This window comes from Pongo abelii, chromosome 18 (genome assembly GCF_028885655.2).
Source record: "Pongo abelii isolate AG06213 chromosome 18, NHGRI_mPonAbe1-v2.0_pri, whole genome shotgun sequence".
Taxonomy (NCBI): Eukaryota; Metazoa; Chordata; class Mammalia; order Primates; family Hominidae; genus Pongo; species Pongo abelii.
The window spans coordinates 74,267,393-74,279,365 of NC_072003.2; the positions used below are offsets into that span (position 1 = coordinate 74,267,393).

Below are 11,973 nucleotides of genomic sequence, written 5' to 3' on the forward strand. Positions count from 1 at the left end.
GTGGCTCTTGGCTGCTATCTAGAACGTGGATTTTAGGAGCATTCCACTGCTCCTTAACTGGTAAGAGAGCCTCCCTGTGCCTCAATTGTACGTACAAACGATGTGGTTTACACTGAGTGCCTGCTTTCCTTCTGAAGGTCTGGAATTTTGGTACCTGTTAAGGCAGAGGGTGCCTACATGACCAGCCCCAAACAGAAACTGTGGGTACTGAGTCCTTAATGAACTTCCTTGGTACACAATGTTTCTTGTTTCACACACATTGTTCCAGTTACATGCGGGAGGAATTAAGCGTATCTACAGTGAGGGGACTCTGGGAAGCTTCGGCCTGGTTTCCTTCTGACCTCATGCCATTGGCCTTTTCCCTTTGATTCTGCGTTGTGTCCTTTTGCTGTAATATGTAATAACTGCAAATATGACAGTGAAGCCTCCTTGTGAGTCACTGAGACTGGCGTGGCCTGGGGAACCCCCAACACAAGTAAGCACTACTATCCTTGTTTTATGAACGAAGGAAGTCAGTCTGGCGCAGAGGCTCACACCTGTAATCCCAGCACTTTGGGACGCCAAGGTGGGTGGATCACCTGAGGTCAGGAGTTCAAGACCAGCCTGGCCAACATGGCGATACCCCGTCTCTACTAAAAACAAAAAAATTAGCCAGGCGTGGCAGCACACACCTGTAATCCCAGCTACTCGGGAGGATGAGACAGGAGAATCGCTTAAACCCAGGAGGTGGAGGATGCAGCGAGCCGAGATCGTGCCACTGCACTCCAGCCTGGGAGACGGAGCAAAGACTCTGTCTCAAAAAAAAAAAAAAAACAAAAAAACAAAAAACAAGGCTGGGCACAGTGGCTCATGCCTGTAATTCCAGCACTTTGGGAGGCCGAGGTGGGTGGATCACCTGAGGTCAGGAGTTCGAGACTAGCCTGGCCAACGTGGTAAAACCCCATCTCTACTAAAAATACAAAAAATTAGCCGGACGTGATGGCAGGTGCCTGTAATCCCAGCTACTTGGGAGGCTGAGGCAGGAGAATTGCTTGAACCTGGGAGGTGGAGGATGCACTGAGCCGACATTGTGCCACTGCACTCCAGTCTGGGCAACAAGAGTGAAACTCCGTCTCAAAAAAAATAAAAGTAAAAAAAGAAAAAAAAATTTAAAAAAGGAAAACTGAAGCTTAGAAAGGAAGTAACTTGCCCAAGATCACATGGAAGACAGGTGGCATAACCTAAATCTTAACACAGTCTGGCACGAAATCCTTAACGTCTTTGCTCTTCACTTCTCCCATTCATCACATCTTTATATTAAGTTTTCTAGAAAAAAAAAATAGGCCAGGTGCAGTGGCTCACGCCTGTGATCACAGCACTTTGGGAGGCTAAGGTGGGAGGATCACTTAAGCTCAGGAGTTTGACACCAGCCTGGGCAACACAGTGAGACCCCCATCTCGATTTTAAAATACACATATATAAATTTATTTTAAAAAGAAAAAATATTACACAGTATACATATTAATAGTCGCTTACACCAAAAGTCCTACTCTGCCCCTCCATCTCTATAGCTTTTTGAAATGAACATTGTATGAAACTAGAAAAGTAGGAACCAAAGCTGGATTGCTCCATAAAAACATACAGATTATTAATTATTTATAATTTTGCTCCTAGCCAAATAATTTCTTGAGTTGTGTTTTTTTGTTTCAGTTTTTATTAGAGTAAAACACAGTCCTCAATCTTTATCTTTGTGGCAAAGCTGTTGTAATGCTGAGACTAAAAAATCACCAACCATTATTAGGTCAGCAGAGAGTATACTTTCTGCTGAGATGATTCATTTTCAATTTCAAGGTAACAGAAAATATTGAGGAATTTCTTTATGAATCTAGGATACGAACGTTTTTCTTTTTCTTTTCTTCTTTTTCTTTTGAGACGCAGCCTTACCCTGTCGCCCAGGCTGGAGTGCAAGGGCGCAATTTTGGCTCACTGAACCTCCACCTTTTGGGTTCGAGCAATTCTTCTGCCTCAGCCTCCCGAGTAGCTGGGACTACAGGTGCCCACCACCACACCTGGCTAATTTTTCGTATTTTTAGTAGAGACAGGGTTTCACTGTGTTAGCCAGGATGGTCTCGATCTCCTGACCTCATGATCCGCCCACCTCGGCCTCCCAAAGTGCTGGGATTACAGGTGTGAGCCACCAAGCCCGGTCCAAACATTTTTCTCAAGAAGACTTAAAAAGAATTTGGGAGGCCATGGTGGGTGGATCATTTCAGCCCAGGAGTTCAAGACCAGCCTGGCCAACATGGCAAAACCTTGTCTCTACAAAAAACACAAACATTAGCCCAGCGTAGTGGTGTCTGCCTGTAGTTCCAACTACTTAAGAGGCTAAGGCAGGAGGATCATTTGAGCCCAGGAGGCAGAGGTTGCAGTGATTCAAGATCATGGCACTCCAGCCTGGGCAACATTGCGAGACCCTGTCTCAAAACAACAACAACAAGAAGACTGGAAAAGCATAATCCATAAATTTAACTGCATTAAAATTAAAGTTCTGTTCATCAAAAGACAGCACATAGTTGGGAGTGGTAACTCACAAATATAGACCCAGTTACTTGGGAGGCTGAAGCAGGAGGATCATTTGAGACCAGGAGTTCAAGGAGGCAATGCACTATGATTGTGACTGTGAATAGGCACTCCAGCCATAGTAACAGCCAAACCGCATCTCAAAAAAAAAAATTTTTTTTTTAATTTTTAATACCATAAAAAGAACGAAAAGGCAAGCTACAACTTGGGAGAATGGATTTACAATATATATAACCATACAGAACTGGAATCCAGAAAAATTTTTATACTCTTCTTAATCTATAAGAAAGAGACAATGCAGCCGGGTGTGGTGGCTCACGTCTGCAATCCCAGCACTTTGGGAGGCTGAGGCGGGCGGATCACGATGTGAGGAGATCGAGACCATCCTGACTAACACGGTGAAACCCCATCTCTACCAAAAATACAAAAAAATAGCACGGCGTGGTGGCGGGCGCATGTAGTCCCAGCTACTCGGGAGGCTAAGGCAGGAGAATGGCGTGAACCCGGGAGGCGGAGCTTGCAATGAGCTGAGATCGTGCCACTGCACTCCAGCCTAGGTGACAGAGCAAGACTGTCTCAAAAAAGATAAATAAATAAATAAATAAATAAAAATTGGCCTTGATACTTATCTACTTATAGCAGCTTTCTTCAGTCACTAAAAACTGGAAAAAAAACTAGATGTCCATAAACAGGTGAATGAATACACAAATTGCAGTCTATATACTGGAACGCTACTCATCAAGAAGAAGGAATGGACTAACAGATAGCCTCAACAACGAGAATGAATCTCAAAAGCACTAGGCTAAGCAAAAGACACCAGGTGGGGTGGTGGCTCATGCCTGTAATCCCAAAACTTTGGGAGGCCAAGGTGGGAGGGCTGTGTGAGGTCAGGAATTCAAGACCAGCCTGGGCATCAATTGCCAGATCCCACCCCAACAAAAAATTTTTAAAAATTAGCCAGGCCTGGCCAGGCGCAGCGGCTCACACCTGTAATCCCAGCACTTCGGGAGGCCAAGGTGGGTGGATCATGAGGTTAGGAGTTCAAGACCAGCCTGGCAAAGATGGTTAGCTAGGCGTGGTGGCGGGCGCCTGTAATCCCAGCTACTCAGGAGGCTGAGGCAGAGAATTGCTTGAACCCAGGAGGCAGAGGTTACAGTGAGCCGAGATCGCGCGACTGCACTCCAGCCTGGTGACAGAGTGAGACTCCGTCTCAAAAAAAAAAAAAAAAGAGCCAGGCCTGGTGGCATATGCCTGTCAACTCAGTTATTCAGGAGGCTGAGATGGGAGGACACTTGAGCCCAGGAGCTGGAGGCTGCACTCAGCAAGGACTGTGCAACTGCACTCCAGCCTGGGCAACTGAGGAAGATTCTGTCCCTTCAAAAAACAAAACAAAACAAAAATGAAAGCCAGACTCAAAAGGATACACATCATATCACATGATTCCATTTGTTACAGAAATCCCATCAGCAGCTGCCAGAGATAAGGGATGGAGATTGAGTACACAGGGGGACCAAGGAACTGTTTGGAGTGATAGAAACGTTCTACATCATGATTACGGCAGTGGTTACATGACTACAACCATTTGTCAAAACCCAACAAACTCTACAATTATACCTGCATAAACCTGGATTTTTTTTTTTTTAAATCACTCTGGCTATATGGAAAATAAAATGGAAGAGGGAAATGCTAGCGTGCAGGAAGAGTTGTCTCCAAGTATGTTCAGCTGCTTTGGACATACAGAGCTTGATTTTCTCGCAGATCCTGAAGTGGAGACACGAAGTAGCAGCCGCCGTGGGTCTGCAGTTCTTCTCTTCAACACAGGAGTCATCCACTGCAGCACTTTTGCACATATCATTAGGTTAGCCTTGTAACTGCACATTCTAGCATCTTACCTTTCCTTGAGAGTGAAAACTGATCTCCACACTTCTCAGTACTCTGAACTGTACTTTCCAATATCATAGCCATTAGCCACAGTGGCTATTTAAATGGCAATTAAAATGTCATAAAATTGAAAATACATCTGTCGCGCTAGCCCCATTTCCATCATCACTGGAAGTTCTACAAAACAGTGTTGCTCTGGGCTGGGTGCGGTGGCTCATGCCTGTAATCCCAGCACTTTGGGAGGCCGAGGCGGGCGGATCACGAGGTCAGGAGATTGAGACAATCCTGGCTAACACAGTGAAACCCCGTCTCTACTAAAAAATACAAAAAAATTAGCTGGGCATGGTGGCGGGCGCCTGTAGTCCCAGCTACTCGGGAGGCTGAGGCAGGCGAATGGCGTGAACCTAGGAGGCGGAGCTTGCAGTGAGCCAAGATCGAGCCACTGCACTCCAGTCTGGGCGACAGAGCAAGACTCTGTCTCCAAAAAAAAAAAAAAAAAAAAAAAAACAGTGTTTCTCCGGAAGATTACCTGTAAGTTGCGGTTTTTTTTGTTTTTTTTCAGATGGAGTCTCGCTCTTGTCACCCAGGCTGGAGTGCAGTGGCACGATCTAGGCTCACTGCAACCTCCGCCTCCTGGGTTCAAGCGATTCTTCTGCCTCAGCCACCCGAGTAGCTGGGATTACAGGAACCCACCACCACACCCAGCTAATTTTTGTATTTTTAGTAGAGATGGGGTTTCACCATATTGGCCAGGCTGGTCTCGAACTCCCAACCTCGTGATCTGCCTGCCTCAACCTCCCAAAGTGCTGGGATTACAGGTGTGAGCCACCACACCTGGCCTTTTTTTTTTTGAGACAGAGCTTCACCTTTGTCACCCAAGCTGGAGTGCAATGGCATGATCCCAGCTCACTGCAACCTCCGCCTCCCGGGCTCAAGCAATTCTCCTCCCTCAGCCTCCCAAGTAGCTGGGATGACAGGGGTGCACCACCACGCCCAGCTAAATTTTTTGTATTTTTAGTAGAAACGGGCTTTCACCATGTTGGCCAGGCTGGTCTCGAGTCCTGACTCAGGTGATCCATCTGCCTCGGCCTCCCAAGGTGCTGGAGTTAAAGGCGTGAGCCACCACGCCTGGCCTAAGTTTTCTTATAGTGTTAACGCTCATTGATGCCAGGAAGCACTTCACAGTAGTTGCCAAGCAGCACAAGCTTTTCATTATTAATTAGTGACAGTAATATCCCAAAGCATTGTTTCATAAAGTAAATGGCACTTTTATAAACTATAAAAAAGACTTTCACACTTCAGACTGGGGTTTTCCTCTGAAAAATCTAAAAGTCTTTTTTTTTTTTTGATACAGAGTTTCACTCTTGTTGCCCAGGCTGGAGTGCAACAGTGGGATCTTGGCTCGCTGCAACCTCCACCTCTCAGGTTCAAGCGACTCTCCTGCCTCAGCCTCCCGAGTAGCTGGAATTACAGGCACACGCCACCATGCCTGGCTAATTTTTGTATTTTTAGTACAGATGGGGTTTCACCGTGTTGGCCAGGCTGGTCTCAAACTCCTGACCTCAGGTGATCCACCTGCCTTGGCCTCCCAAAGTGCTGGGATTATAGGCGTGAGCCCACACCTAGCCAAAAAATCTAAAAGTTTTAATTTTAAAAAATTATTTTCAAGCCAGGTGCAATGGCTCACATCTGTAACCCAGCACTTTGGGAGGCTGAGGCAGGCATATCACTTCAGGTAAGGAGTTCGAGACCAGCCTGGCCAACATGGCGAAACTCCATCTCTACTAAAAATACAAAAATTAGCCGGGTGGTGGGGCACACCTGTAATCCCAGCTACTCAGGAGGCAGGAGAAGTGCTGAAACCCAGGAGGTGAAGGCGGCAGCAAGCCGAGATTGTGCCACTGCACTCCAGCCTGGGCAACACAGCGAGACTCCATCTCAAAAATAAAAAAATATATATTTTTAGGCCAAGGTGGGAGGATCACTTGAGCTCAGGAGTTTGAGACCAGCCTGAGCAACAAAGTAAAGCCCCATTTCCACAAAAAAACACACAAAAAATTGCAGGGCTTGGTGATGTGCACCTGTATTTGCAGCTACTCAGGAGACTGAGGTGGGAACATCACTTGATACCATAAGGTTGAGGCTGAGGTGAGCCAAGACTGCACCACTGCATTCCAGCCTGGGCGACAGAGTAAGACCCTGTCTTACACATATATTTTTTGTATTTTTTTAGAAAATACATATACATATATATATACATATATGTATTTTTTTTGTTTTTTTTGTAGATGGAGTCTCACTCTGTCGCCCAGGCTGGAGTACAGTGGTGAGATCTTGGCTCACTGCAACCTCTGCCTCCCAGGTTCAAGCAATTCTCCTGCCTCAGCCTCCCAAGTAGCTGGGATTATAGGTGTGTGCCACCACAGCCGGCTAATTTTTGTATCTTTAGTAGAGACAGGCTTTCACAATGTTGGCCAGGCTGGTCTCAAACTCCTGACCTCAGGTGATCCGCCTACCTCGGCCTCCCAAAGGGGTGGGATTACAGGCGTGAGCCACCATGCCTGGCCATATATGTATATTTTTTAGGCCAGGCACGGTGGCTCACGCCTGTAATCCCAGCACTTTGGGAAGCTGCAGCAGGAAAATCGCTTGAACCCAGGAGTTCAAGACCACCTGGGCAAGATGCAGAGACTCCTATCTCTATTTTTTAAAAAAATGCAAAATGAAAGAAATTTGAATATTTTAATGAAAAATTTTTAAATAAAATTATTATTTAAAAGATGTGGAGTGTTTTGAAAAGTTTATTGCTCCTATTCATAAAGGCATTATGAAGAGGTTTTGACTTTTTCTTTCTACATTAACAAAACAGTTAATAAAATGGGTTCCTGCCCCTTCCAATCATCACCAGAATCACCCACAAAACCATGCTAATTCACATAAAGAGGAAGCCTTGTAAACAGAAAAATCAGAACAAAAAAACAGAAACTCCCACAAGGCAGTAAAATTACCCAATTTACTTAGTTCTCTATGACAACTGCTGTTGAGGTTTAATTATTTGCTACTACTTCATAACATCCTAATATATGTGTCAGCACCCCTCTCTCTGCAGGTCTCTTCAATTACATCTCTATAAAGAGGCAGGGGTGAGACTACCTGGGTTTCTGTGAAAATTAAAGGGTTTGCAGATTAGTAGCTTCCAAATTAGCAGGCTTAGAGGCATGATGCACGATTCTATTCTGTCCTAGTTCCCAGTGAAAGCAATTAACAAGAAAGAAAACAGGAATATGGTTCCTTTTCTGAGGAGTCTGGCGCCTCCCTAGGGAGAGCAGGTCTCATGGAGACTCCGTGCTGACAGTACTTGGAGATCCTTAATCCAAATGCTACTGCTCAAATTCTCAGTAGAGGCTAGTGATCAGAGGGCACCACAGAGAAAAATGGTGGGTAGCTCCTCCACTCACTCATCCTCTGGCAAAAGACAGGATGGCGTTTCGGAAAGAAGAAACCACATCACCCACTTATACTAATCCAGATCTCCCTCAGCATAAATCACCTGTGCCTGGCACAGTGCATACCGGATGGGAGCTCAGTAAATCCTTGTTGAATAAATGAGTGAATAAAAGTGTGGCACACAGAAGGTATTCGATAAATATTAGTTGAATAAATGAAGAGAATGGCCGGGCATGGTGGCTCACACCTGTAATCCCAACATTTTGGGAGGCCAAAGTGGGAGAATCGCCTGAGGCCAGGAGTTCAAGACCAGCCTGGGCAACACAGCGAGATCCTGTCTCTACAAAAAATAATAGGCCAGGTGTAGTGGCTCACACCTGTAATCCCAGCACTTTGGGAGGCCAAGGCAGATGGATAACTTGAGGCCAGGAGTTCAAAACCAGCCTGGCCAACAGAGCAAAACCCCGTCTCTACAAAAAATACAAAACTTAGCCAGGCATGGTGGCATGCGCCTGTAATCCCAGCTACTCCAGAGGCTGAGGCACAAGAATCGTTTGAACCTGGGAGGCAGAGTTTGCCGTGAACCGAGATCATGCCAATACCAGACTACAGTATGGGTCATAGAGCGAGACTCGGTCTCAAAAAAAAAAAAAAAAGGTAAATAAATTTAAAATTGAAGGGAATCACCAAGACACTGTCCTAGGTGCTGGGGAAGAGGGGACGTATATGACAGGTTCAGAGCTACCCACTATGAGTAAAGTAGTCTAATGAGCTAAACAAGGGCTCTGGGGTCGGATCCAGCATCCAAATCCCAATGCCATTGGCCACATTATGGGAAGCGTTAGCCAAGTCACTGGGATCAGTCAAAAGGGGATTGGTTTCTACTTCTGGAAAAAAGGAATAACACCTACTTACCTTGCATGGTTATTTTATGAATTAGAAAAAGATGTAGATAAAGCGCCTCGAAGGAGGCCTGGCATATGGAAGACATGGCAAAGAAAAATGATAAAACTCTCTAGTAAGTGCTAACATTTCTTGAGGGTTACCATGCACACTTGGTTACTTGAGGGTTACTGTGCCACACATCCTAAACATATGACCACATAAAATCTTCACTTGAGGCTGTGCTCAGTGGATCACACCTGTAATCCCGACACTTTGGGAGGCTGAGGCAGGGGTTCGCTTAAGCCCAGGAGTTCCATACCAGCCTGGACAACACAGGGAGACCCCATCTCTACAAAAAAAAAAAACACGAAAATTTAGTCGGGCATGTTGGCGTGAGCCTGCAGTCCCAGCTACTGGGGAGGCTGAGGTGGGAGGATAGCTTGAGCCTGGGAGGTCAAGGCTGAACTGAGCGGTGATTCACGCCTCTGCACTCAAGCCTGGGTGACAGAGCCAGACCCTGTCTCAAATAAAATAAAATAGGCCGGGCGTGGTGGCTCATGCCTGTAATCCCAGCACTTTGGGAGGCCGAGGCGGGTGGATCACCTGAGGTCAGGAGTTCCAGACCAGCCTGACCAACAAGGTGAAACCCCGTCTCTACTAAAAATACAAAAATTAGCCAAGCGTGGTGTGCGCACCTGTAATCCCAGCTACTTGGGAGGCTGAGGCAGGAGAATAGCTTGAACCCGGGAGGCAGAGGTTGCAGTGGGCCAAGATGGCACCACTGCACTCCAGCCTGGGCAACAGAGTGAGATTCCATCTCAAAAAAATAAAATAAAATAAAATAGAAAATTAAAAAATAAAATCTTTAGGCCCTTGTAAGTACGACGATCTCCCTTCTACAGGTGAGAAAACTGACGTGTAGTAAGTGATGACAGGGTAGGGGCTGCGGGATTCGAACTCGGGCAACACGTGCAGTGTCACTCGTATCCACTACACGGTATTTTCCACTGTGATGGCATTAAGAACCACTTAATCGCGTAGACGCTGCAACAGGCACTTTGCAAACAGTGTTTCATCGAATTCACCCCAACAGCATCTGAGGCTCAGAGGAGTCCCGCGACTTGCCTTAAGTCGCCACACGCGGCTAAGGCCTCGGAGAGCCGTCACCCCTCGCTCCGTACCCTGATCGTGGGAAGCCTCCCCTCAGCACTCACGGTGCGCAGTCTCTGCCTCAGTGTCACAAGGCGGACCCCACTCCCCTACCCGCGAAGGGAGCCCCGAAACTCCGTCCGTGCCCGCCCCGATTGCCCCCGATGGTCGTCTTCCCTCACCCGACCGGGTCTAAGAGGTCAGGTAAGCCCCGCCTACCTCCTCAGTTCGGGGCCGAGGGTCTCCTCGTAGCCCCCGGGACGGAAGCAGCCGCGTGGGGGAGGGGAAGCGGGGAGGACGCATGCCCAGAGGGCTCCACTCGGCCTCCAGCTCACCTGGGAGTCACGAAACTCTACAACCACGTTCTCGCTGCTCCATCGCGCCGCCATCTCCCCCGCCCGGCCGCCGCGGCCCCAGGACGGCGCCCTCCCACCCCGCCGTCCCCAGTATCCCTGGACCGTGCGCCCCTCACAGCCCGAGAATCAGCCCGACACGCCCCGTGCCCCGGGTGCTCCTGAACGCAAGCCATTGGTTGACCCAAGAATAGGCTCCGCCCCTTCTTCCTGGGTCCTCCAATTGCTGCACCGCGCCTGCCACAAACAGGCACGCCCTCACTCACTTCCGTCCCTCGGTTTGAGTCGCCCACGCTCCTCGCGGTTGCGGGCACTCCCCCTGCCGCGAGCTCTGCCGGGAGTTGTAGTCCAAGCTCGAGCAAGCGTGGGTGACCTGGGAAGGGCTCTCAGGTTTGGGTTTGGGTGAGGTGAGGTGCCTGTTGTCCTCACTAGCTCCTCGCTGGAGTCCCCAGCATTCGTCCAGACCCAGTCTACAAATCAAAATCAACGTTCGGGGCGGGTGCGGTGACTCACGCCTGTAATCCTAGTACTTTGGGAGGCCGAAGTCAGGAGTTCGAGACCAGCCTAAACAACATGGTGAAACCCCGTCTCTACTAAAAATACAAAAATTAGCCAGGTGTGGTGGCGGGCGCCTGTAATCCCAGCTACTTGGGAGGCTGGGGCAGGAGAATCGCTTGAACCCGGGAAGCGGAGACTGCAGTGAGCCGAGATCACACATTGTACTCCAGTCTGGGTGACAAGAGCGAGACTCCGTCTCGAAAAAAAAAAAAAAATCAACGTTCGTGCAAACCGGAGATACCTCTTCTCCTGATGCCTATCCCATCGAGATATTTAACAGTCTGAATGTACAATTTATTGTTTCATACAATACAGCAGCGCCTCCCGTAAAAATGAAGGTAGACTTAAATGTGAAAATCCAGCTGTTTTCTTGATCCGCAGGCCAATGCTCTACTTCTGAGCTATATACCCCTCCTGCAATCCAGCTGTTTGCTTTTCTTTTCTTTTCTTTTTTTCTTTTGAGACGGAGTCTTGCTCAGTCACCCAGGCTGGAGTGCAGTGCCGCGATCTCGGCTCACTGCAAGCTCCGCCTCCCGGGTTCACGCCATTCTCCTGACTCAGCCTCCCGAGTAGCTGGGACTACAGGCGCCCGCCACTACGCCCGGCTAATTTTTTTGTATTTTTAGTAGAGACGGGGTTTCACCGTGTTAGCCAGGATGGTCTCGATCTCCTGACCTCGTGATCCGCCCATCTCGGCCTCCCAAAGTGCTGGGATTACAGGCGTGAGTCACCGCGCCCGGCGGCTGTTTTCTAATAAGCCAAACATTAAAACAGACTTGCCAGAATTTTTTATTTTGTTCTGGAAAATATGGTTCTTTTTCATTTTAAAATGTATTCATGTGAATTAATGTTTAAATGAAGTAATGAATAAATATATTTTTTAAATTCTGTATACTACATATAGAAGTTTTTGGGGGCCGGACACAGTGGCTCATGCCTGTAATCTCAGCACTTTGGGAGGCTGAGGTGGACGGATGGCTTGAGCCCAGAAGGAGGCTGCAGTAAGCTAGGATCACATTACTGTACTCCAGCCTGGATGACAGAGCAAGACCTTGTCACAAAAAAAAAAAAAAAAAAGTTTTTTGGATTTTCAGTAATTTTTAACAGCAGTGTAAAGGGATTCCAAGATCAAAAAGTTTGA

General features: G+C 47.5%; 1 protein-coding gene across 11 annotated transcripts in view; it reads right to left on the reverse strand.

The window, feature by feature from the left end:
- The window catches only part of WDR59 (WD repeat domain 59), a 151,611-nt gene extending 141,174 nt beyond the window's left edge, over nucleotides 1–10,437 (reverse strand). For 6 of the 11 annotated variants that reach the window (XM_054534137.2, XM_054534136.2, XM_054534135.2 and 3 more), the window contains exon 1: nucleotides 10,141–10,262. In XM_054534137.2, coding sequence (XP_054390112.1) covers nucleotides 10,141–10,224 — 84 coding nt within the window. In that variant the 5' untranslated portion in view covers nucleotides 10,225–10,262. Of the gene's footprint in view, nucleotides 1–10,140 lie in introns of all 11 variants that reach the window. The other 5 variants (XM_063717762.1, XM_024233427.3, XM_054534133.2 and 2 more) reach the window with 3 other exon arrangements.
- Between the last annotated feature and the right edge of the window lie 1,536 nt (nucleotides 10,438–11,973).